The sequence below is a fragment of the Antedon bifida genome, chromosome 6 (genome assembly GCF_963402885.1).
Source record: "Antedon bifida chromosome 6, ecAntBifi1.1, whole genome shotgun sequence".
Classification (NCBI taxonomy): domain Eukaryota; kingdom Metazoa; phylum Echinodermata; class Crinoidea; order Comatulida; family Antedonidae; genus Antedon; species Antedon bifida.
Window position 1 is genome coordinate 17,401,581 of NC_136231.1, and position 26,820 is coordinate 17,428,400.

Consider the following 26,820-nt stretch of genomic DNA (forward strand, 5'->3'; position numbering starts at 1 on the left):
AATATTAAGTTTTGAATATTCTTAAGTAAATGGTTGTACTTAGATAAAGTACAATCTTTAGGTAAATTTCCATAGACGTATAGCCCAACACCTAAAGCATACCTATTCCCTATAAGATGTTAATCAGTGAAGTACAATATATTAAATGCCAAGTCAGACTTTAAAACATCTAAGTACAATATTAAATGTCAAATATCAGACTTTCAAAGATCTAGCAATAGCTTTCAATAGATCTAATAGCACATCGATGAAAAAAGTTCTTTTTGTCGAATATCAACAAATATACTTAGCATATAGACTTTACAGTAATGTTAAGTCATGTTCAGTTGTCAAAGATCCACCACCTAGCACATGCAAGTTGTATTTGGAAGGTATAGGCTTACAATTTAAAAAGTCAGACTGTTGTTGAAAAACACAATGCCTATAACCACTACGATATAACCATTTCTAGCAGAAAAGAAAATCTAATGTCCTTTACTTGGCTGGTCAATTTCAATCTATTATATATATATATTTCTTTGAATGTTTCATTTGTGTGTTCACATATAGATATTTGATTGCATAATATCTGTATTCCATTAGTATACATGTTCATGTTAGAATGATACTTGCTGTACAAAATATACTGTAATTTTGAAAAGCAATGATGGGTAAAAAGTATGCAAAGAAAATAGGCCTGATAATACTAAATTCTAAACCTAGTATTCCAAGACATTTTAATTACAGTAATACTGTAGGGCTACTACACAGAATAAGTACAGTATGTGTACAGTATAATATGCTCAATGCGTGTCACATAGAAATACCTTGTCTTTTCGTTCTGATCACTTTAGTTTTTCTTTACTTTAAATTAAAAAAACATACACAAAAACAATCTATAGTCTCTAATCTGTCTTAAAACTGAAAACGTATACTTTGAATGGCCAAACTAAATAATGTAATTCACACTAAATGGTGAATCTGGCACTAAGGCTCTATTGGCTCCAAATCTCTCGGAATGCATTTTACTTAATGAATAAATATAGAAACATGGACGCCACACTTCAAGTACATAATATAATACATAGTAGCGATATTTCGTTTTCATGACGCGCCATTATACTACGCAGCTATAACTGCACACGCTCAGAAACATTTGAGCATAGCAGAATCAATAACTGAGTGGTCTAGTGGCGCATACTGAAAACGGAAATTCGCCAATACATAAGGCTTGAGTTATAAAAAAAAGGGGAGGGGGTGCATCAATACAATCTTTTTATAATAATAATTATATACATACAAATACAAACAGTATAACATTAACACGTCAAGCAGCAAGGAAATAGTTTTAAAAAAAATTTGCGTCCACACTGTAACATGGTTTTAGAAACCTTACTTAAATAATAGATATTTGTAGCTCATAGCAAAAAACCTCTCAGTAACAAGTCTTGAAGCTTTATAAAAACCAAACTTTTTAGAAAAGCAGACTTTTTAGTCTATAGTCCAAGGTTTTTTTTTTAACTGTATACATACAAGGTAACCTATTCCAAATAATGACAACTGAAAATTGGTGTATTTTAACTGCAAGGAAAGTGCTAGTAACGAAAGTGAGAAGCAAATATAAACAGCTTTAAAATAAAAAAGATAAAGAATCTTTGGTAAATCTAACAGATTTTTATAAGCACTATGAGAACTTGATTTTAACTTTATATATACAACATGCCTTAAATATTTGTATAGCTGTGAAATTCATCTTGTTTCCCAACAGTTACAGTGTCACAACAACCAGAAAAATACTATTCACCACCACACATGATAAGGATTGTTTTTACATTTTCTAAGGTCCAATTTGCAAAAGCTATCACAATCTACTTTGTAGTAAGGGTCATGAAATCAAATATAATTAATTAATACTAATTCAACCAAAATAAAAAATAAATTAATATTATGAAAAGTGATTCGTCTATTGAATAATGAAATAAATAAAATTTGCTAGAATTTTGTATCACTCTTCAGATAAAAAAAACAAGGTAATTTGTTTATAATAAATAGTGGTAAAAAACATTGGGGGGTGGGGGTGGAGATACCACATTATAACAAGCACAATAAACAACATATTTCTTGGGTTTTCGTAAATGTGTCATGGTGGTTGAGTAACGATCACCATTCATTTATACGACACACCAAGTACGTACACAACATTGTCTTTGGTCTGCCAAATGCAATATAATATATCTATTCTATGCATGTTCGGACATTTGGAATTGAAGAACTACCACACTATAGATATATATACTGATGTACTAATTCATATCTATGGTGTGCCAAGAATGTCAAAATATGAATAAACACACAAATATATCCCATCCCCCAAGTACATGACACCTCACATATATTCATAAACATGCAAATTGTAAAATGTGTGTAAGGTAAGCGGATTTGTATACTCTAATAGTGGTCTCTAATAATGGGAGCTAATATATCTACTGGGCTGGTGGGCGTTTGATGTTTTTACTGGCGTTCTCTTCTTCTTGCAGATTTCTCTGGAAGTTGTTGACCTTTTCACGTAACCTACTTAACATGTCGATCTTGCGTGTCAGAAGATCATCTAGGTGGGTGCAGTATTCTGAAATCATTAAGTTAACAGTTGGCAAAATGAACATATAATGAGAAATTTATTCTATATTTTGTATGTTTGTATTTGGTGTTTTTTGTTTTATATCTTAAAATTGTGTATATGCAGCCCCTGCAATTTTCAGGCTTTTTCTCTTGAATACAGTATGTATATTTTGTTATATGAAATAAATGGATTAAATGTAATACATGTTAGATGTCAATTACAGCATGATATACACCCATTCTTTTTATAAATCTTATTATCTTATCTATCTTATCTTAGGTAGCTATGTAAAAAATCCGGAAGAACTGTGACGATGATGGTTAGCAAGTTTATCAAGCATATTGTACCTTCTACATCATAGTCCACTTCATCAGTCATTTCTAATAATCTCTCTTCATCAGCCAACATCTGTTTACTTTCCTATATATCAAGAGAAACAGTGTAAATAGACACCATACAAAGTATAAATAGACACCATACAAAGTGTAAATAGACATCATACAAACCAAGTGTTAATAGACATCATAAAATGCATCTTTAAAAGTACCATCACTTAGTAAGGGGAGTGAACCCCCTTTTAAACTATATAGACAAGTAGCGAAAATGTTGGTAAATACAAAAGGCCTAACTAGCTTAGCTCATGGCTACAGGCTTTTGGTGGAAGAATAGGAGGAAGTGTATACAAAAATGTTATAATATAAATTACCTCAACACATGTCCTGTGTGTATCAATAACCTGTTCTTCAATCTCATGTAATTGGTTCATAGCTTCATGGAATGTATACATTTCAGCAGAAACCTCCTCTTCCTAAAATCAATAGGAGTACATAATATATTTAGCCTGGGTGCAGTACAAATTTTGCGGGAAAAAAGTATAGGAAAATTGTTTTCTTTTTTTTCTGATAGAGTATACCATATAGAATGTCAGAAAAAAAATCCCCATCCCAGGGTCTTGGGGAAAATTTTTTACGGCACTTTTAAATTTTGGCCTATATAACACACACAAATGCCTATTAACACACACAAATACCTATATATAGGGGATAGGGAAAACCAATTCACGTTTTTTGTTACTTAAAGTTGTGCTATGATGATTAAAATTTGCTGAGGCTTACTTTAATAACTACTTCTCATAGTAGTTGATAAATCGAGTCGATAACAATGACATCATCATGCCAGAATCCAATATGGCGTCCAATTTGGCGGAAAAAAACAGGGTATTGCTAAACCCCGCAAACCCTTGCAAACCTCCAAAAAACATAGCAAACCCCACCGAACCAACATAAAAGTGATTGAATCATGTAGTGTACGACCCACTGGGTATAACCATGTAAAAAAAAAAATTAAATTTCTACTGTTAACTACTTATTTTTGGGGTAAAACATCATTTTTTGGTCAAAAATGATTGCTAAACCCTGCAAACCTCCAAAAAAACATAGCAAACCCCACCGAACCAACATAATAAAAGTGATTGAATCATGTAGTGTACGACCCACTGGGTATATCCATGTTTCAAAAAAATAAAATTTCTACTGTTAACTACTTATTTTTGGGGTAAAACATCATTTTTTGGTAAAAAATGATTGCTAATTTTTAACAAAAAAATGATGTTTTATCCCAAAAATAAGTAGTTAACAGTAGAAATTTTATTTTTTTTACATGGACATACCCAGTGGGGCGTACACTCCATGATTCAATCACTTTTATGCCGGTTCGGTGGGGTTTTCTATGTTTTTTTTTTAGGTTTCCAGGGGTTTGCGGGGGTTTAGCAATACCCTGTTTTCCCCGCCAAATTGGACGCCATATTGGATTCTGGCATGATGATGTCATCGTATCGACCTGATTCATCAACTACTATGAGAAGTAGTTATTAAAGTAAGCCTCTACTAATTTTAATCATTAAAACACAACTGCAAGTAACAAAAACTGTTAATTGATTTTCCCTATCCCCTATATATAGGTATTTGTGTGTGTTAATAGGAATTTGTGTGTGTTATATAGGCCAAAATTTAAAAGTGCCATAAAAAACTTTCCCCAAGACCCTGGGATGGGGATTTTTTTTCTGACATTCCATATGGTATACTCTATTAGAAAAACAAACAAAAAATTTTCCTATACTTTTTTCCCGCAAATGTGTATAATAATTGTTCTGCACCCAGGCTATTTATTCACATAGAATACAAACAATTTGTAATTTATGTTTTGTTATACCATACAATATCTACATAGTTCTCATGGCTCTAAAGGCTTCCGAATTGATTGACTCATCACCTAAGACATAAGAAAATCATTATGCTGCTTGTACCAGTGGTACACTATGGTGTTATGACGTAGCACTTGTGACAGGGGTAAATGGATAAGCATCAAATTCAATATCTTACATTGTGTGTACATAACATAGCTAAATCACTGTTGCTTGGTGAAAGGCTCTTCTCTGGGCTAGGCAAAGGTACAAGATTTGGTTCTCCATTGGCTGCTGAAGGATTACCTGGGCCTAGCTCCTTTACTCTGAAAGTTACAATAAAGTTATTTGTATAATTAGTACATATATACAGATATTAACAGATTGTATAATAAATTGCATTATCAACCACAATTTTATACCTAAATCATCAGGCTGTAACTCTTCAAAGTTAAATATTATATAATAGAATGAAAGGATGGGTGGGTACATAAAATGCCTTACCTGTCGGCATATCGTAACGTATTGAGGGTATGTTCACAAGAACTCATTCCAGGTGATATAGTAGCAATCTGAAATAGAAGAAAAAACAATGACTTTACTATCTATCTTCTCTGATAAACCGTAGGTCCAGTGTACACATCTAGTTCATGTGCACCTTAAAGAACCTATCTTTCGAGACGAGTAGGGGGTTACCCCGGTGTACTAGTACATCACAGTCACTGATCATGGCTGCCCTCTGGGAGACTTGTCATCGACTGAAGAGGTCGCCCAGTAGAAATAAAATATTTCAATCAATCAATTACATGCAAGCGCTTCAAGGATTGCAAACCAAAAATTATATACAAGTTGTGAGTTGAACATTATTGACACTTCTATTATTGACTAGTACTTCTCTGGAGTTTTGCTAGGCGACATGAAAAGGGTATAATTCAAGACTGGCTTTTTTAAAAACATTTGAAATAACAACTAACCATGCATGTTTTGGCATTTTCTGCTATAAATGAGTCTCGTAGGACCTGAGTAAGCTTACTGGCTCGGAATGGTACATGAACACCTTTATTACTAAGTGAACGTATACACTCCTTGAGTGCTAGCAGGCTCTTGTTAATCTCAGCTCCCTCCATTCTGGTCTGACGGTTAGAACTCTGTGTATCTTTTCCTCTTTCATTTCCTAGAAGTACAAAGTATAAGTGAATAATTATTTATTGTTAAAGAAATAATTGTCAAAAAAATAATTGATGTACACCAACTGTTTATAACTGTGCATTTGTGAAGAAAGTATCATTGTCGAATGCCCATAATTATTTTTACAGCAGTAAAAGTCACAAACTTAAGTCTAGTCAAATCATAAACTAAGGTCTATCAACTGTTTGACCTGCGGGCAAGCATAGCTATATTACATAGAATAACTATTTAGAAATATGAGGTTTCTTTTACTATTCACATTAGTGTGTACAGTAGCGATATGTTATACAGTACTACTAACCTGCCAAATCAATTAGCGAGAATTTGCCAAAAAGACGATTATTCTTGCGCGACCGCAAGATGATCTGGAAAACAGCATGCGACCTGGACGAATGTTGATTTGCCGATGTTGTACCAGATGTTCTGCAACAAAATTGAAACATGTTTACATAGAGTGGTTAGTCCTAAAGCCTTGTCTACACTTTATGTGACAAAGAATATATGGACATGATGATGTCATATCACTACCACATTTGGGCATACCACTACCATATTTGGGCACATCACACTTTTTTTGTCATTAGTTTGATAGTGTAGACAGAGCTACACAAGACGGCGTGTTGAAAATGTTATTAATTAATATTGGTAACATTATGATATTGATGGTTATCATGTCAAAATATCATCTTTGATGATATATATATATATATTATAATACTTACCTAACATTATTACCATGAGCAATAAGTTTGAGTACATTGTCCACATTAGTAACTGGTTCCTCCTTCAAACCAACCACTTGTACTATTTGCTTCCCGTCTTCAAGAACTCTAAGCTTGGATTTTTTATTTAAAAGATCAAAGACCTAAAACAAAGGATTTTGAATAACTGTTTACTTGTATGTTGAATCAATAAAACATTATATTATAACTTTGGTGTTTCATTGACATGTCAACTTCTTCTAATTAAAGTCTGAGGAGACATGGTTGTTACAGTACCATCAGTCTTTTGTATCAAAGCATAAATTAATTTCACATTAACATAAATTGGGAGCTGGCTTTGAGAGTTTGCTTCGACAATTCCCTTCGATACACTTAAAGCCTGACGCACACTATACTATCGGCTGAGCCAACTGGCACGAATAACACTTTGCTCACTGTGTGCGCCGGACAATTTGTGAGGAAAATATATATCGTGTTTAATATTTTTTGTCATGCGAGTCATTTTCCTCAAGTGTGCGCCGAACAGCTCACTAAAAAATTCCACTGTGCATGACATTCAAATTTATTAAAATATGTCAGCGCGTGTTGTATAGTGTAGTAAGTAATTATACAATTTTTTAGTGAGCAAAGTGTTATTCATGCCAGTTGGCTCAGTCGACAGCTACAGTGTGTGCCGGGGGTTAGTAGATTTGCGCACCTTTCCGCTGTAGATTTCAAAGAAGCTGCAGCCCACTACTAGGTCCTTTTTCTTGTTTTCTGGTTTTTGTAACAACTTGAATACATCATGGGCAGAGAGTGCATAAATTCCCTTTGTCACATCTTGCTTTTTACCATCAAAATCACCTCCCATTGTCTGAAAAAAAAGAAGTTTTTTTGCCTTTTATTTTTTTACTCAAGACTCAACATTTTTTAAGGGTTTCTAAAGAAAAAGAGAAAAGAACTCTCAGACATGTTTAATGTTTGTTAATTGTTACAGGTACATAACCCCACTAATGATTTGTAACAGAATTGTAACAATGATGAAGAATTTGATGACTAAATGAAGTTGAAGAAAAACAATTTATGATATTGATTGATAATGATATCATTTTATTTACATTTATATTGTTTTACCTACAACAAAAGCTTTAGATTTAGAACCCATTGTTTTAACATTGACTTACATGAGTCTTGCCGCTGCCAGTCTGACCATAAGCAAAGCAGGTTGCCATACCTTTACTAAATATACATTCCACTAGCCTCTTAGCAGTAAATCTGTTGAAGGATTATAGAAAAAGAATAGAAAAAAGAAAAACAGTTATTGAACTGAATATATTCACAATCACTTCAAAAGAGTAAAATAGATGCAGAAAATCATCATATTACAAGTAATGAATCCAGGTTTCTGTAAAGCGGGAAGGGAGAATACAGAATGTCTTGGAAAAGTTGATGTCAATTTGAATAAATTAATCATGGCAGTGACAAGATTCAATATTTTTTAAATGGGGGTGTGGGAAGTTGAACAGGGCCTTAAAATTGTAAAATGAGGGCGGGCTTGGTGAATCTGCCCATCTGACACCAATTCTAAAGTAAGCCTGCAATTACGACTGACATACAAAACTCTTTGTATTAAAACAAAATTACATCAGACTTTTGATTTAGAAAAAAATATGTTCAACTGTATACCTATAAACCATCTCATTTGTGGCGTTTTCATCGAGGGCAAAGTCAAATCTGAAATGTTGATTCTCTAAGTATTTGGTCAAGTCCACTTTTAGTTTTGGTTCATGTACTAACACAGACTCTTTCTGTGGTATAGTAATTACATCTATATCTTTTTTATTCATCTCTGAAAGTAAGTGAAGAAGTTTGAAATTGAGTTATTATTAATATTCATATTCCTATAACAACACAAATAACAATAATGTATTGATTGATTTTAATATCTTTCTATAAATTAGAATACAACAACATTACTCATTAAGTCGACATTGCAATTTACAAGTGGCTGGCTTATTTTCAATTGGGTCCATAAAATATGTAGTAATAATTAATGTAAATTATTATATATATATTAATGGAAAATAAGTAATTGGAAATATACATGATCATTGTAAAACCATCTACTTGTAACTTCATTTCAATACAATAAATATGAATAAAATATATCAGCAGCTTTGAATAGAGTGGAAATAGAATGTTATCAGTCATGGGTATTAGTTACCACTGCAGTGAAACAATAGATGAATGAGGCAAATGTTATCACTACCTGGAGGATATTGCTCTATGGTTACACCTACCTTTTTTGTTCATTGGACGTTTCCGCACACAGACTGTAATCTGGTGGTCTTCCACCTGAATGAGAATCAATAAAGAGTATGGGTTACTGCTGTCAGATCAACGAGTAGAACACTATTGTTATAGGGTACTAGACTGTTGTTAATATAGTCATCCACCCGACCACAGCTAAATACTAATGTGTTTTAAAACAGTGTGTAGACTTAAATGCTAAGTAACAAAATAAATAGAAACGAATTGTTTGGGATTTGGAAAAGAAACATTTCGTTTTTTGAAATCCTACTTTTTATACGTAATTATTCATTCATTCATAATGTGCTGTTTGTCATTTATTTTTTTTTTATTTTAGTGGTATCCTAAAACAAAAACACTACAATTATATGAACCAGCTTAGTTACCAAAAGCATAAATTGTTTGCAACGGAGTTATTATTAGTTTCAAAGCAAGTTCTACTATTTAACAAACATAGTAAATACAAAAATGTTAACAACAAAGTTAAGCTCTGTCTACAATATCAAACTTTATGTGACAAAAATGTGCTCATATAAGGACACGATGATGTCATATCACTATCATATTTGGGGATATCACTATCACATTTTGTTTGTCAAACTAGATAGTGTAGACATAGCTTTACAGGTCTGAAACCATCCCCGAATATTACAATTGATAATGAAATAATTTAGAGGTATGTGCTATACTAACCCGATCATGGTTACTAATTGGTTGGTATTCTAGGTCAGCTTGGCAGTCTCGAATCATACGTATAAACTCCCAATTAGGGTGATTTCCAAGCTCAGCATCCTAGAAAATGAGAATAAACTGTGAACCAACTTGATCATTATATGAATATTGTAATTAAAACAACCATTTTCCCTGTTTAAATTATTAATATAAGGTATGGTAGAAATGATTTTAAAGACCCTTACTTTGTTCCGTTGCTGTTTCTGTTCCTCTTGTTTTGCTCTCCTTTCTTCCCGTTGCTTCTTTATTCTATCAACTTCCTTTACAACATTAGATCTTCTTCGAGCTATTATGAAAACAACAGTCATTGTTTATTACTTGCCCAAATAGAATTCACTGCAAATATTTTCAGTAACTTAGCAGGAAGATGCAACTTAATATACAAATTAATGTTTTGAATGCGGAAAATATTTTCATTGATTGACTGAATACAAAACTGACTGAAATATTCTCCCAATTCAAAGAATACAAAACATACATTAATTATTTATTTTATAAAACACCTATGTAAATTAATCAACTGCTCCCATCATGAATAAAATGTCAAGGCGCTCAGCAGAACAGTTACTGTATAGATGGTGCACTCAGGTGGGTTGCCTGTCGCACAATATTAAGGCTAAAGCTGAGCGTACAATAGTACTGTACCTTCAATCATTGAAATGGGAGATGGAACAACCATCAAATTTTGGCAAGGATACACTTATTATAATAATTAATTCATTATTTTAGACTCTGCTTAAAATAAAAAAGCATATTTTTCTGAACTAGCAATCAAATCGATCTCTTGCATGTTTGCTGCATATCACCTTCTCTGAGAAGATGTACTGTATTTGTTATAAGGCTATGCAGAAACTTAAGTAAATCATTCTTTCATATTCTTTCATGCAGTTATAGCAAGTAAATTGTAATATTGTATGTGTTACAGTACTGTATTGCCCATGTACACAAGTTAAAATGTTTGGGCAACTATGTGCATAGATTTTCTTGACAAGAGGTATGTATCTAATTTCTAAATAGTAGCTTTTTCTTCCTCCACCATTAAGTTCCCAACACACAGTATTCTTACCGCCGTGATACTTTTGTCCATCTTTCAATGGTACTGCTATGTTTTAAAAGAGTACAATAATACATGATTATATTTATAACCAGAATTATGGTGAGTTATATAATAATCTGCAATAAAACAAAGTTATTAATCACTCCTTTAATTACCTGCAGGAATGGATTGCTTCACTAGGTTCTGAACAGGGCCAGCAGGAGACGGGTTATTTGCGTTACCATTCTGATTAGCAGCACGGACAACATTAAGTCGAGCTGACGGTACTGTTAAAAACAAAATCACAATGTTTTATTCATATTCCACAACAAAATTAAAATACTGTAGATAGAACATTAGATAAAAAAAATAGACAATAGATAAAAAAATATTAAAAGACAACTGTAATTTAAAGTTTTATTTTTGTAGCATTATTTTATTCCAGCAGTTAGTATAGGTTATTAAGTATTTTAAGAAGGCGTTCCAACTGAAGTTCACTGTTTTGGAAATGTTTTCACCAATTGAAATGAAAATGATTGCCTTTTAATACTGTACTACTGTATAAACATTGTTTCATTTACAGTATCCTTAAATTGGTAATTCTAAATTTTGTCTGATATTTGTGGTACTGTATAGTTGTTTATGAATATGACACATTTATTAATGGCATTAACAATTTATATCATAACATGCATTACATTTTACAAGATACAAATAACCATCACCCCTAGCAACAAATGCAATACATACAAAATACAAACAATACTGCTGCTATATAGCAGGCAGTATACAGATACAAATGCCAAGCCCATATTCTTGATTGTATTGTACAGTGACTGTACAAAAAAAGTGTAACTACTGTATAATATTTAATTTATTTTGGCATATTAATTTATTTAAAAATCACATGAGTGTGCCAATTAGTTAAAAAATAAAGTTTCCTAAAGTAAAAATAAGCAAGTTATTTTCTGAACTGAATTTAACAAATTTATAGACTATTCATACAGTATGTATTCAGTATTTTTATCAATATGAAGAGATGACTTTAATGAGCTTTGATGCGTATAACTGTATTCACAAATTTTTCACATGATGAATGTTAAAAAAAGAGATCATAGCCATCGGTATGTTTTCCATTTCCTAATACTAATTTTTTAGAACGCCTACAGTATAATCAAATTAGGTGTTGAGAAGATCCCTACTTGAAAAAGATGAACTAAGACTGAAAAATATTATTTGAGGACTGCATGATTAAAAGCATGACTACTGTAATATACAGCAGCAAATGATGAGAATTAGTTACAGATGCTATGTACATTCACTGTAACATTTATAAATGTCAGTGAATAACTGATCAATAGAATAAATTTAAATTAAATATTACTATAGCAGGGAGTACCGGTTTTATTTTCTAATATTTCAACAATTAAATTCATTATGATCTGCATTAATACATTACTGTATAATGTATTATTAAGTGAAACCCATAATGTTTATAACTGTACACTGTACTATATGGTGCTACTAAACATACATGGGTATTCTTAAAGATGTATTGTCCCTCAAAAACATGATAAAGGTAGATTAATTAAATCAGACTTTGAATATGTTATTTTGTAGTTTTAATAAAGTTAATCACTTCAATAGAAAAAAAACGAAAAAATAATCGTGTTTTCATTTATAAAATGACAAAATAAATGTTAAAATTCAACCAAAAATCCATTGGCTGGCAGCTAATTTGACCATTTTTTGCTTTAAATTACATTTTTTCAGGTACAGTAAATACATTTTTTTTCGATCCAATTTTTGGTCAAAGTAGATAACTAAATGTTACAGTAAAATGGAATATTCAACAAAAATTTGTTTAAGAAATATTTTTTCAAGGGGACAATACATCTTTAAAATTAGTTCTTCTGAAGATTGTACTAACTGTATAGCTTTTTGTATTTTGTGTCCAATTTACACATTAAAAATCAGCAACAATTGATTTAAACTAATTAAATAATGAATCATGTTGTATAATGAATGCTAAAGGTCTGTCTACACTATCAAATGTTATGTGATAAAAACATATGATGTACCCATATATGGACATGATGATGTCATATCACTAAAATATGTGGGCAAATCACTACCATACCTTTTTTGTCATTTAACTAGTTTGATAGTGTAGACAGAGCCTAAGTCTATAGTTGTGCTGACATTTATCAAGCAACTTATATCAATCAATGTATACTGTTAAATTTTAAAAGTGAAAAGTAAAAATCCCTAAATACCGTTGAAGCATGTATAATTAAAAAATGATTTTCATGAACTGTGCACCCACCAGGATATGATACAGTAGCATTAATTTCCATTTCTTTAAAATATTACTTTAAGTTAATTATAGGATACATCAAACATCATGCTAAACTACAACATAGAAATGCTGACAAATAAAAACTATCAAAATTTTACATGCAAAACAAAAGATAGCAAATTAACATTACCATTTTCAACATCATCTGCTTTTTAATGGCATGAAAAAAAAATGGTAAAAATATATTGTTTTCAACTTAATATTTCAATCGCTGTAAATGTTCTGTTTTTTTTACATGAACTATGCATAAAATAAAAATGCAAATCACAGAAAAGAAAAATGTCTAGAGTTTTAGAATGGATGGGAGAGTTATAGAATGTCTTTTAGAGTTTTAGAATGGATGGGAGAGTTTTATAATGTCTTTAGAGTTTTAGAATGGATGGGAGAGTTTTAGAATGGATGGGAGAGTTTTAGAATGGATGGGAGAGTTTTAGAATGGACGAGAGAGTTTTAGAATGGACGGGAGAGTTTTAGAATGGACGGGAGAGTTTTAGAATGGACGGGAGAGTTTTAGAATGGACGGGAGAGTTTTAGAATGGATGGGAGAGTTTTAGAATGGATGGGAGAGTTTTATAATGGACGGGAGAGTTTGATAATGGATGGGAGAGTTTTAGAATGGATGGGAGAGTTTTAGAATGAATGGGAGAGTTTTAGAATGGATGGGAGAGTTTGCTCACTTCCGACCAGCATACGGGTAATTTTAGCTAATCCAACTAAAATTACAACAACATATACAGTAATTGTATGTTACACTTTGGAGGATGGGTGGAAAGTTAAAAGCAGTTTGGAAGGATTTAGAATACAGTGTGAATCTCTCCACCCTTGTCTTGACAATTCTTTACGCTATGGTACAGTACAGTAGTATGATGGTACTGTACCAATCCACCAGAAAGCCTATTGTCACTGTCAGACTTAAAACAAGGTCAATTACAGGTATTTCTGAACAGTTGAGTGAAGACAAATGTTATGATTGGCTGCACAGCAACAAAAGAAATCAAAGAAATTATGCAGTACAAATAAAAACAGCAATGGTTATTGGTAAATGTACCTTGATGCAATATGTCAGCTGGGATAAAAATATTATTCAAAAATCAAACTATACAGTATAACTACTGGACATCTTATAGATGACACAGTAATTACTGAGACTCAGTTGACACATTCTGGCTTTGTAGGATGAATATATTGCATGGTGGTGTGATTTTTCTTGGTGGTCAACAGAGAAAGTTGAGAAGATACTGTACAGTACTTGCCCTCTTACCAAATTTTACTTTCCCTAACATATTGATGGTGGTTCTGTACAGTATATAAGCAGTAAACTGCTTTCCCTACATCGAACTCTGACCAAAATCTAAATATGGTCTATTATGACATGCCAAATTCTTACAAAATGTCCTTGTTCATGGTTCTATCTACCATATTGTAAAAATATCATCACACGGAAAAGTTTTTAAAATACTGTATTTATTATTTCTAACTTTATTCGGGACCCTCCTGATATTGTTTCAAGTCAAAGACCGGACTTCTTTGTGACTCTAACATGACCAGAGATAATGTAGATCTTCTACTACCAATAAATAATTAATAGAAATAATTTTTTTTCAAATTATACAAAACCCAAATTAGTAAGGTGATTAAACACAAGGACGAAGTTACTTGCAAGCTGTCAATTTTTCAAATTCCAACCTTAGTTTCAGGCAAAATAATTTGAATTCAGTCTACTGGGTTTTAATTCAATACATTTTTAAAGAAACCATGTTTTCATTATTTTTTTAAATGTCATAACTTTTGATGATACAAATTTGTTCGGAAAAACCCAAACTTATTATTTGTACAAAAAAAATGTCCAATGTTAACCTGCATCTGTTGAGAATTGTGCATATAGCTGTAAAGAAACAATAAGTTATTCAACTACTTTAATTATAATTAACTATTTCTTATCTTCGGATCAGTCAGTACTTACTTCGAGTTTCTTCTTGTCTTGGCGTTGGTGTGTTATTAGTTATTGCAGATTTGCGTGCATTGGTGATGCGACTAACTTTGGCAGATGAAACCTGGCGCTTTGGTTGTGATACCGGAGCTGGTGCAATTGGTTCAGGCACACTTAGCTCAGGATTTAAGGCAAAAACTTGTTCTACTTCAATCTATTTATGCATGAAGATAAATTACACATTATAAATATTAAGTAAATACTATATTTAAGTAAGTTACCACTTATTCTTGGGCTGTCACACAATTTGCATTTGAAAGACTTTTTACTAAACAAGTTTTAGATTTCCTGAGTGTCCAGCTTTGGAATACATAGTTAATCAAATATTTACACAGCATACAATTAATGTTTTTTATGAGAGAATGTTGCTTAATATACAGTTAATTATACAGACACTGTTTGTAAAGCTAGTATTATTTTGTTCAATATCTTGTTGCGATATGTGATACATGTAAAACTGTATAAATAAATGTGGGTTTAACAATACATACTGTACAGTAAGTAGGAACCAGAGGTGATGTGTTATCAACAATTGTTATAAAATGAATAATGTATTTTTTTAGATTAAATTAAATAAAGACTTTTCAAACTCAATATCACATGAATAAAGTCCAATATAAAGAGTGAGAAACACTATTATCAATCAGTCAATAATAATTAGCAACATCCTGGATTACACTGCTCCCTGGGAGATATTTGATTGTTGCTTTCTAATTAATAGTCACCATATATTGACATTCAAATGTATACAGTTAGACCTGCAAAATCTCATCTTAAACTCTCAGTAAATATTCTTACACACACTGTACACACTCATTTCCAACATACTGTACCTGTACTGTATGTTATTGTTAATTACTGTTTAAAAGTTTAATTACTATAAAGTTACCTCTTTTCCTTTGGTTTCTCCTTTTTCAAACCACTCGACGGTAACACTCTGTGTATTAGTATTTAAGCCACTTATACAGGCTGAATGGACACGCCCTACAAAATAAATTGTTTTAAATATCAATACTTATAGTAAGTACTACTGTATACTGTTTTAAAAAGTTAATTATTTCGTTACCATACTGTATACATTTATATATACAGTAGCTATAACAGGATATTAAATTTTACAATACACAAATATGAATTATAGATTTAACTCAACAGTTCTCAAGTCAGTAACCATTGATTTCAAATGCACCTGCCATAACCTTAAAAGAAAAGCAAATTGTTCATCATACAGTACAATAAACTGCTGTAAGATCAACTACAGTAGCAACCATTTACAAACCATACATCTTCTGATCTAACTGTAACCACTGTATGTCAGAAAATGTAATTACTTTAAAATACAGAACTGTGCAATAATGTAGATAGAAAATTCCAGCGGTACAGTACATACTGTTAGGAGGTTTGGTTGTGTAATTAATAACCCATGTGACAATAATATATTATTTTGAGGAAAATGTATTTTTTTTATGCCCAACATACAGTATACTGTAGCTCTGTAATAAAATGTACAATACACACTTTAGCCTACTATTTTTTTTTATGTTTTTAAAAATATCTGACCAAAGACTCCAACTAAATAAGGCCTACTTAAATCTGAAAGGTCTCCACCTCTCTAATTGGCAATTACAGAATTAAATGTGTAACAAAATTCTACTAGTCACATAATTTAGCCTCAGCTAATGCAATTAGAATTCTTGAATTCTATGAAGTTTGTTGGTCATCTTACTTTGGGAATTTCAACCTAATTATTGATTATTAGGGAGATTCCAGATTGTAATCAATTCAATTCGTGAATCATACATACTGTTATTCACTAGGCTGTCAGGTGACTCACAGTGAATATGTACACCGTACGGCGTATACGTGAAAATAAATCAATAATATACAGTAGTATTCTTAAATAAAAAATCATATTATATTATTAATAAACATAAACAAAATAATTACACATTAAACTATTAATTCATTTAACATTTTTATTTTGAAATATCATTAATGCTCATAACATTATACTAAGCCTATAATGTATAATAAATACATGTATCCATAGCAAATCGTATTTAACCACACACAAAAATAAGAAGGCATAGGCCTAGTACTGTGTAGCAGGCTAGTCCTAGTAGACCCACAATATAGGCATAGTGTCCTCTTTAGCTAGCTAGGGTTCCGGCTAGGGCTGCTGACTGGAACGGCCCCATCTCTGGTCTGCTCTGTCTGTCTGCTGCATGCTGCTGTCTGGCTATTTTAAGAGTTTTCTCTTTATATTCTTCTTTTTTTGTGAATATGAGCTGGGCTGCTGGGGGGACTGGTCCTACTAAGCCTAGGCTAGGCCTACTACAAAAGTTAAAGTTATTTTAAAATCCCATCAATATATTTGTTTGGGAGTTGTCAAGACATCGGGGTGTAAGACTAGCTTATTAGCCCTTTTGACACAAACCTACTGCAAGGAAACCCAGATTACCCGCCGTTTTTCCCTGAACATTATGCTAGGCCTAGCCTAGCCTACACCTCACATCAAATAATAAAAAAGTAATCATATTTACCATCACTTCGTTGAATGTCAACGTTCATACCAACTTTCAAATTTGCATAATCCATAGTGATATTTATTTAATGAGAAAATTACTGAAAACTAATAAAATCTGAATTCCAATGTTCTAGGTTTGTTTTCATCGGTCCCATCACACACACAGCGGAGCCTAGAAAATCGCCTGGAAAACATTTATTTTTGAACGTCTCAAAAACCGTTCTGCGCATGCGTATAATTCTTAGACGTGTTTTCCCATCATGCAAAGTTTTATATATGTCAAATTACATGTACAGTTTACTATAAAAAAAAATTAGGACCCTATTAATTATTATAAGTTTTTTGGGCCTACCGATCCACTTTGGATATTTGAAGCTATTGAGAACAAACTAAGCAATATAATGCTTCGACAGTATTTATTTTTCATTTAATTTATTTTTGTTAACATTTGCTCAGATCATCCAAACAAAAGAAATATGCTCGGTTGTGTTTGGTGGAGCAGGGTTAGTATAATTATTGTGAGACTGACTGATTGGGGGTTGTTTTTTTTTTTGGTTTTTTTTCAATCATAAAAAAACGAATATTAATCCATAACAGCCAGTACAAGGCTGCGGGCTACGTAACTGCAGGTACAGGCTTTCTGGAAAATCAATTAGACTACTGATTCAACCGGAAAGCCTCACTGTCCTATTCTAAAAAGACTCTGTATATGAGTCAGAAGACAGAACAACGACGAACGGTAAGTGCTAGTTTCATGTTTGTTTTAAAAGAAAATTATGTTATATTATAGCATTATTTTTTGCCTCTGTTATTGTTTAATTGAAAGTAGAAGTTACAACAATTCACACAAAAAATGTCATGCTAAAGTATTTTCTGTATTGAAATTGACCAGAAAAGTTTTTTTTGTTCAAAAAGTGATTGTTGTGTACTATTTTTCGAGTGAAATGTATGATTAAACAGTGATGGTCACAGGAACCAGTGGTCGTATTCACCACTCACACTGACTTAGGCTAGGGAAACACTACCCTTGAAATTTAAACAAATTTCCTATCTAATGAATACAATTTAAGGGAAATACAAATACTTATTGAGTTAAGTAAAATACTTAATATTTAAGGGAAATATCTCACGTATTAGTGTGATTGGTGAATACGATTTTATTATAATTGACACATAGGCCTACTCTAGGGCCTATCAATTACACTTACAACCTTTTCAACATCATGACTATCAGTTGGTTGCTAATGATAAACGATGGTTGCCTATGCCCGATCCTGATGGTTGTATACAGTTACATTTTTCATCATCGTTGGTTGGTATTGTCACCATACCATTAATATTGTAAAATGCTACAACCTTAATCAAACATCATGACCACCATAATATTAGTACTGTGGTTGTTCTAATTTTTGCGAGTATGTTTCGAGTGATGTACTGTATGTCCGATCCTGATGGTTGTATAGTTAACATTTTTCATCATAATTGGTTGGTATTGTCACCATATCATTAATATTGTAAAATAAAAAAAAAAACACCATATAATACTGTGGTTGTTATTTTCTCATTTTTGCGAGTGTGTTTCGAGATGTAGGCGCCCTCCTCGATTTTATATTGGCATGTCTCCATGTTTCATCATCGTTGGTTTGTCACTACCATTTGTCAGAGACCTACTGCTACTGTTGTTTAATTTCTCATTCTACATGTCCATCAACATTGTCAATTAAACCATGCATGATAAAACAATGGAGGAAGTAAAGAAACATGACTGAACGATTTTGATTTGTTTTATTTTCAGAAAATAATGTACGTGTTAAAGATAGTTCTGCTACTGGCATTTGCCGTAACGCCGACAACAGCATTTTTCTGTAGTGCTGGCAATTATTGGCAGATTTGTCAAGCTCCAAATATAGTGCAAGGCGATTACAATATCAAACGTATGAGATACATGATCAATATTCAAGATACCGAACCAGGCAATAAATACGTGTGTTGCTTTGCCTACTGTTGCTACGATGATTCTGGATGCGGCATCCATTGGCCATTTTTCTACCCAGTTTGTGGTGTATCGAGGCTAGCCATCACTTATTGTAATGCTTGGGAGAAGGATTACAAACCGAGCATCATGTGTTTCAGCAACTGGAACAGGCCTCCGGCTCTTTCTTGGGATTACGGAATCGACAAATATAATTAGCAGTATCAACTTATAAAAAAGGATGAAACATAACAAAAGCAGCACACACTTTTGATGAAATGGTTTAACGATGTGTTTCCTGTTGTTTTTTTTTCAACTAACTTTTACTTTGGAAAAACATCTAATGCTGAACTGAATGTTTATCTTTGTCTTATTAGTTTGACTAAAGAACTCTATTATTTTGATCTGATGCCAGAGACTCTATTAGAGCCTATCAAAATCCTTTAACCTCAGTTTGTGAACACGTCCACCAGTTGATCTAGGTCTAGTTAGTATGAGATTCAGCATTTATGATTACTGTACCCCGGTGGTACAGAGAAAACACTGCCCATCAATAATTGCATATTGCTTCACAAGACTTCAACCTTGTATAACCGTCATAATTGTGAAAACTAATCATGAAAACTTTGTGTATTGCATTCATGTATTAACAATTGTAAAAGATCAATAAATATCCAGTTATTTCTTCTATCTCCATTGGCATTAGTTTTCTTGTACAGTTTGCATGTTATGATTTTCTCATTTAAATTCTATCTAAATAAAATTCATTATAATTAGCACTTCTTTAAAACAAGAATTTATCACATTTTATCTATGCAGATTTTGCATTCCAGATCGTTACCATACCATGACGATATTCTAAACGCTTCATATTACGTAATTCATCGTGGCGCGTCATCTTGAGGGAACGAATTTTGTATTAACCTTTTTATAAATAAGATGACCGGTTAGCTCAGTCGACGTAGCGTCGTGTAAACAACACGAATGTCGTGGGTTCGAGTCCCACGCTGGTCGTTGTGGAATAGAGTTAAAGCTATGCGAGCTACTGTGTTTGGGGTTCACAGAATTATACGTCCCCCTTTCCACCACATCATGAGGCAGTAACATCAATGCATCTGATGTCGTGGAAACGACCCCAGGGCTGAAGCTGGGAGAGCACACCATAACATATTTTTTTTCTGTGGCTTACGATCTTGTAAATTTTATGTTTAGCGCCCTCAATTTTAAGAACACCCGCGTTATAGTTTTTAAGTAGAGAAATTAATAATAATAATATCAAAATTAATAATTAGGCTTTTTTGTGGCTCGCGCTGTTTGTATTTTATAATTTTGTTTTGTTGAATTACCGTCATGGCCGCATGAATTGCATGCATTTGTATTCCTCGCTGGCTCGTGCTTATTTGTTTCGTATTATGTGTTATAATATAGTAGGTAGGCCTACTAAAGAAAGATAATTTATTGAAGAAAGAACAATAATTAAAACTGTTACGTTAAAACTCGAGCGGCGTTTTTATAGAATTTCTTGTTATATACTATTCTGTAAGTTGTCTCTATTCGCCCATAGCAACCATTACCGCATCACTTTGCAACAGAACTGAATGATGGCGTCATAAATGAAATAGCACCACCAAACCTGGAATTCTATTCAAAAATGGAGAAATAAGTTAACTTATTTCTCCATGATTAAACTTATAATACCAGGGTTCATCCAAACAGAAGAATCCACGCTTGAGTAGTTTGGTCGATACCATTAACGAGTTCAATATATTAGTGTATTTAAAATATTACATAACGTTCTCAAATTAATAGAATGTGATCAATATAATCAATAAAAACAAACCAACTGAAATCATGTGAGTTTTATTTCATTAATAATATTAATATTAATATTAATAATAATATTATTTTATTTTAGTTTTTCTATCAAAGACTTAGTCGAATAGTCACTGAGCATGCCCAATAGTGCGGTAACATAGGTTCGTCAATGGTCATTTGCCAATTTGAAGAATATCGGTACAGTATCATATAGTATCAAATAGACTTGGGGATTGATTCAATACAGTAATAATATGTCTTTTCATGACAATGATGTGTTTAGAGTGTTTTGCACATATGCTGGACTGACGACAGTTAAGATGATGTCTTTATCTATGTACACGATAATGTTACGAATGAAAAATGACGTAAGTATACTTTTTGTTACGCCTAAAAAGACAAAGAACGGTGAGCCAGCAGGTCATAAACGTGCGTCCATTCTTTAAAAATAATATCGGTGCGCTGCGCAATTATAGGCCTATACTTATAGGCCTAACGTACTGTACTAATAGTAGACATATGCCTTATCTAATAATGTATGAACCATGTATTTTGTGTTCACTTCAAGCCTCCTTGCTGTTATTATTGTCTTTTATACAATGGACCGATTATAAGTCAGGGCTAAATCGTTCCGGAAGGCCTGGAATACAAACCGGTTATGCCAAATTAATTCGCTTGAACAAGGTCCCGGTATTTTGTTTACTCTAGTTGCAGACAGCTTAATTATTTTAAAAGGCAAAACATGCTATGCAATTTGTTTACCCTTTAATGCAGGTGTTTATGAATACTGAAGACAAACAATCAAAAAATTCAAAAGTTGGAATCAATATTAATGACTATATAGAAAGAGTACGACGGTGAGTTTACTAATCTATTTAAACTTTTGAACGCTTTAATTGAAAAAAAAAAGAAATTTTAGTATGATAATGAAATTGATTCATAATGACTACAGCAATGTTGTGAGTATCGACGACGGTTGTAAAGATTGTATACATATCATTATACTAATAATCTTGTCATTGTCATATCTATTTCCAAATATTCCTATGATACTTCAGAATTATAGATGGCACTGGGAATTTAATTAAAAAGGCCTATACTTTTCGATATTGGTATTGTCGTCATCGTCGCTTCTAACAGTATAATATTGTTAAAGATGTATTGTCCCGCTGAAAAAATAGTATTAAAATTTGAAATTTAAAAAAAATACAGTATGCCATTTTAATGTCACATAATAGTTATTTACCTGGAAAAACTGAATAATAGTCAAATTGGCTGTCAGCCAATGGATTTTTAGTTGAATTTAGTTTGTCATGTTATAAGTGAAAACTTTAAGTGGTTAACTTTATTAAAACTGCAAAATAACCTTTTCAAAGTCTGATTTAATTAATCTTCATTGTTCATGTTATTAATAAACATCAATCAATAACATGATTCGTCTTTACAATTAAAGTGGCGGTGACAATTATCTTCATCATTGTTGTATGATCAGACTGTATCGTTTTCATTTCAGTCGTCATTGTCGTCGTCATCGTAGAGTATTTCCGTCATAATTCCAATATGCTATCATCGTCCCGTCCTCTATCAACTACATCGTCATTGTTTACATCAACGTAATCATTACTTTACATAATCAGCATTGGCGTTTATAATCATTTAATTATTTCATTTTTAGATGTCATCGAAATGACCTGGAGAACATTGTGCCGTTTCTCTCTTTAGGCTTTCTGTATGCCCTCACTAACCCGAGTGTTTATTCAGCCACAATGTGCTACCGAATATTCTTCGCATCACGGATTCTTCACAGCATCTCCTACTTGACGCCCCTACCCCAACCATCTAGGGCAGTTTGCTTTGGTGTTGGCTGGTTCGTTAATGCAACGATGGCATGGGGGATAATTAGCTTTGGTATGTTTTAAACAGAGTTGATATTATGAAGAACAACATTGTTTGAAATATAGCACATTCATTTAGATCCATGCAATACATGCGAATATATGCGAATACAATGCAGATTGATTTGTAGTGTGACGATTGTTAAATCGCATTTAGTTACAATTGTCTCACTTTGTAATACAGTACCTGTCTCACTATGAATACCCGTCGCACTTGGTAAGAAAGTTGTCAATTTTCACTAAATTGAGAGTTCGCATTCAAAGTGGTTGATAAACTAATTTTTAATGCGATAATTCTTTACACTCTATATGCAATTAATGATTAAAAAAAATTAGTGTTAATGCTATTTTTATGTGTATTTTTTGTTTGTTTTAAGTACGTGTATGCATTGTTTATCGGAGGTGCAGACACGAACGAAGTAAAAATGCATAGTTGCGTTTTGACGTGTTACAAATCTTAAAAAGAACCCGTTTAAAATAATAATATCACACTTTTTTTTAATGATAAATAAGAAAGACAATCATTATAGAATTTGGTGTGACGAATTACATTTGTATTTTTGAAAAAAAAATCAACTTTCCACTCATTTGCCTTTGAAAATAATATACGATATTTTAACACACAACATGACATTGTAGGCCTATTGAACAAAAAACTGGAAAACACCCATATTCAATTCAATAAATCTTAATCGTTCGTGGGGTAATTGAAAATAATATAGAAGAAAATGGATCATAATATATAATGCTATTTTATTGAACAAGAAGTTCGTAACACCCGACATCAGTCTATAAGATGTACTTTAAATAACTTCAGGCTTATATAATACTTGATATAAATTTTGCGGTACACCACGTATCTTAGTTCCGAAAAGAACTGTTGAGTTTCTCGACGTTTCGATCAATATGCTTAGACTCGTCCTCAGGAGTGTGGAACTCAACGGTTCTTTTCAGAACTAAGATATGTGGTGTACCGCTAACTTTATATCAACATTTGATTTCGCCATGCAAACCTTCAAACAATATATAATAGTTGTTATCTATATAGTCATTATTATTTAAATATGCCGAGATTGTGCTACCTAGGTATAACGTTCATTCAGGGACGAGGTCATAGAAATCTTAACTGCTATAGATTCTATACGTTTCGGGCTCACTTTCAACTGGATTACATTTACTAAAGATTTTAATAATTCATGATGTCTTCTTATGATGAAGATGTGTTCAGACTATTCTGCACATATGCAGCACTAACAATATTGAAGATGATGCTGTTGTCTTTTTACACTGCAAGATTTCGAGTTGCAAAGAATGTAAGTTTGTCAGAACAAGATCATCTGTAATTCTAGGCCTACTTTCAATATGGGTTATCATATAGTGAAGACCAAGGTTCAAACGAACGTTGTACCATGTTACAACAAACAAGATACGGTACAGAATTCATATCGTTATGCCTTGCTTATAACAAACAAGATACCTATTCTTATTCCGTTTTGTGACATTGAAATAAAACGCTTACTTCTTTTCCCACTAAAGACGCAATACAACGACTACGCAAAGTAAGGGATTTGACCATTCACAAGCGATGAAACTGTCGCTTGTCACGGTCAACTCGCTTGCGTTGCGTCTACGTCCTTTCGTTGCATCATCCTAGTGGGAACCAAACTTATGGGTATAACCATTGCAACGTAATTACTGAAAATCCCATACTTTAAAAAAATGGAAGGTGGAACCTAGAGATATCGGTGGCAGTCAATCTATTATTCATCGGCTTTTAGACAAACTGACCATTGTGAAAAATCTCCCAACGGATACTTTGAAATACACACCTTGTAAAAGGCCCGAAGCGAATATAGTATAGGTCTACTAAAAGCCTTTAAGGTAGACAAGAAAGATTCAATAGGTCTTCATTAAGTCACAGTTTTATATATAAGCAATATATCGGATATTTCATGAGTCTAGATACTTTAAGGACAATTGGTTTTAAAAGCACAACACTTCATTCCTAGGCGTTTGCAAACCGTGAAGACAGAGTGACTAAAGACTCAAAGATTGGGGTCAATGTTGATGAAGACGTAGAAAGAGTACGACGGTAAGTAATCTGTATCAACTTCAACGTCTTTGACACCACTATCTATGTTTTTCATAGTCACTGTCACCAAACTGCGCAGATCCGTCGAGGGACCATAACCTCTCTTGATATGAGCTTCTGCCACCCAATCCTCCACTTACTCCGTTTTTTGTAAAAGTTTACTAAACAAAATTGGTCGTTTTATGGAGGCCTATTAAGGTGCAGGATATGATTGAGTCGGTGCTATAATAATGTCTTATATGGGCATACATTTATTTAAGCTTAATTTTCTTAATTACACCAAAACAAAGAGGACATCTATACATTATTTTTGTAATTTTTCAGATGCCATCTAAATGATCTGGAGAACATCGTGCCGTTTCTTACTTTAGGCTTTCTGTACACCCTCACCAACCCGAGTGTTTATGCAGCAACAATGCATTACCGAATATTCTTTGCATCACGTGTTCTTCACAGCATCTCCTACTTGACACCCATTCCTCAACCATCTAGGGCACTTTGTTTTTTTGTCGGCTGGTTTGTTAATGCATCAATGGCTTGGACATTGATTAACTTTGGCATGTTTTAGATAAGTAGGCCTACTGATTTGTAATATACATCATAACGAAACCTACCAATAACCTGGATCCAAGTATAACATTCAATAGCTTGTTGCTACAATTTATCTTTTTTTTTTTTAAGTATGCTTTGGTGTTGGCTGGTTCGTTATTCGGGATTATTAGCTTTGGTATGTTTTAAACAGAGTTGATATTATGAAGAACAACATTGTTTGAAATATAGCACATTCATTTAAATCCATGCAATACATGCGAATACAATGCAGATTTATTTGTAGTGTGACGATTGTAAAAGTCGCATTTTAGTTATAGTTGTCTCACTTTGTAATACCCGTCGTACTTTTTAATAAATTGAGAGTTCGCACTCAAAGTGGTTAATAAACTCATTTTTAATGCGATAATTCTTTACACTCTATAGGCCTATGCAATTAATGATTAAAAAGTGTTAATACTATTTTTATGTGTATTTTTTGTTTGTTTAAGTATACGTGTATGTATTGTTTATCGGAGGTGCAGACACGAACGAAGTAAAAATGTATAGTTGCGTTTTGAGGTGTTACAAATCTTAAAAAGAACGTTTATAATAATAATATCAAACTGTTGTGAATGATAAATAAGAAAGACAATCATTATAGAATTTGGTGTGACGAATTACATTTGTATTTTTGAAAAAAAAAAAGTTTCCACCCATTTGCCTTTTAAAAATAATATACGATATTTTAACACACAAAATTACATTTTATTGAACAAAAAACTGGGAAACACCCAAATTCAATTCAATGAATCTTTATTTTTCGTGGTGTAATTGAAAAAGTATAGAAGAAAATGGATTATAATATATAATGCTATTTTATTGAACAAGAAG

The 26,820-nt window shown here is 32.5% G+C and overlaps 4 protein-coding genes across 5 annotated transcripts in view; 3 read left to right on the forward strand and 1 right to left on the reverse strand.

Annotated features, from left to right (window-relative positions):
* Positions 1-1,677: 1,677 nt before the first annotated feature.
* Positions 1,678-17,801, reverse strand: LOC144845233 (kinesin-like protein KIF2A). Its single transcript, XM_078702414.1, has 18 exons — positions 17,641-17,801; positions 15,987-16,081; positions 15,071-15,251; positions 10,925-11,035; positions 9,898-9,998; positions 9,674-9,772; positions 8,971-9,025; positions 8,357-8,519; positions 7,855-7,945; positions 7,389-7,544; positions 6,692-6,834; positions 6,271-6,392; positions 5,756-5,955; positions 5,286-5,353; positions 4,981-5,107; positions 3,306-3,407; positions 2,947-3,019; positions 1,678-2,605 (listed from the first exon to the last, which is right to left on the reverse strand). The coding sequence occupies exons 1-18, from the start codon at positions 17,693-17,695 to the stop codon at positions 2,463-2,465; spliced, it is 2,085 nt and encodes a 694-aa protein (XP_078558540.1). The 5' UTR covers positions 17,696-17,801; the 3' UTR covers positions 1,678-2,462.
* Positions 17,802-18,254: 453 nt separating this feature from the next.
* The window catches only part of LOC144844114 (uncharacterized), a 55,141-nt gene continuing 46,575 nt past the window's right edge, over positions 18,255-26,820 (forward strand). The window contains exons 1-2 of one of the 2 annotated variants that reach the window (XR_013612389.1): positions 18,255-18,363; positions 19,420-19,896. Coding sequence is in view for 1 of the 2 variants with exons in the window: in XM_078700846.1 (XP_078556972.1) it covers positions 18,334-18,363; positions 19,420-19,815 (426 nt within the window). In the remaining variant the exon portion in view is untranslated. Of the gene's footprint in view, positions 18,364-19,419; positions 20,287-26,820 lie in introns of those variants that run through there. The other variant, XM_078700846.1, reaches the window with a different exon arrangement.
* LOC144844636 (microsomal glutathione S-transferase 1-like) lies at positions 21,569-23,653 on the forward strand. Its single transcript, XM_078701640.1, has 3 exons — positions 21,569-21,779; positions 22,186-22,268; positions 23,087-23,653. Exons 1-3 carry the CDS (start codon positions 21,666-21,668, stop codon positions 23,328-23,330), a joined length of 441 nt encoding a protein of 146 aa, XP_078557766.1. The 5' UTR covers positions 21,569-21,665; the 3' UTR covers positions 23,331-23,653.
* LOC144845782 (microsomal glutathione S-transferase 1-like) lies at positions 24,381-26,280 on the forward strand. Its single transcript, XM_078703216.1, has 3 exons — positions 24,381-24,619; positions 25,316-25,398; positions 25,723-26,280. Exons 1-3 carry the CDS (start codon positions 24,503-24,505, stop codon positions 25,964-25,966), a joined length of 444 nt encoding a protein of 147 aa, XP_078559342.1. The 5' UTR covers positions 24,381-24,502; the 3' UTR covers positions 25,967-26,280.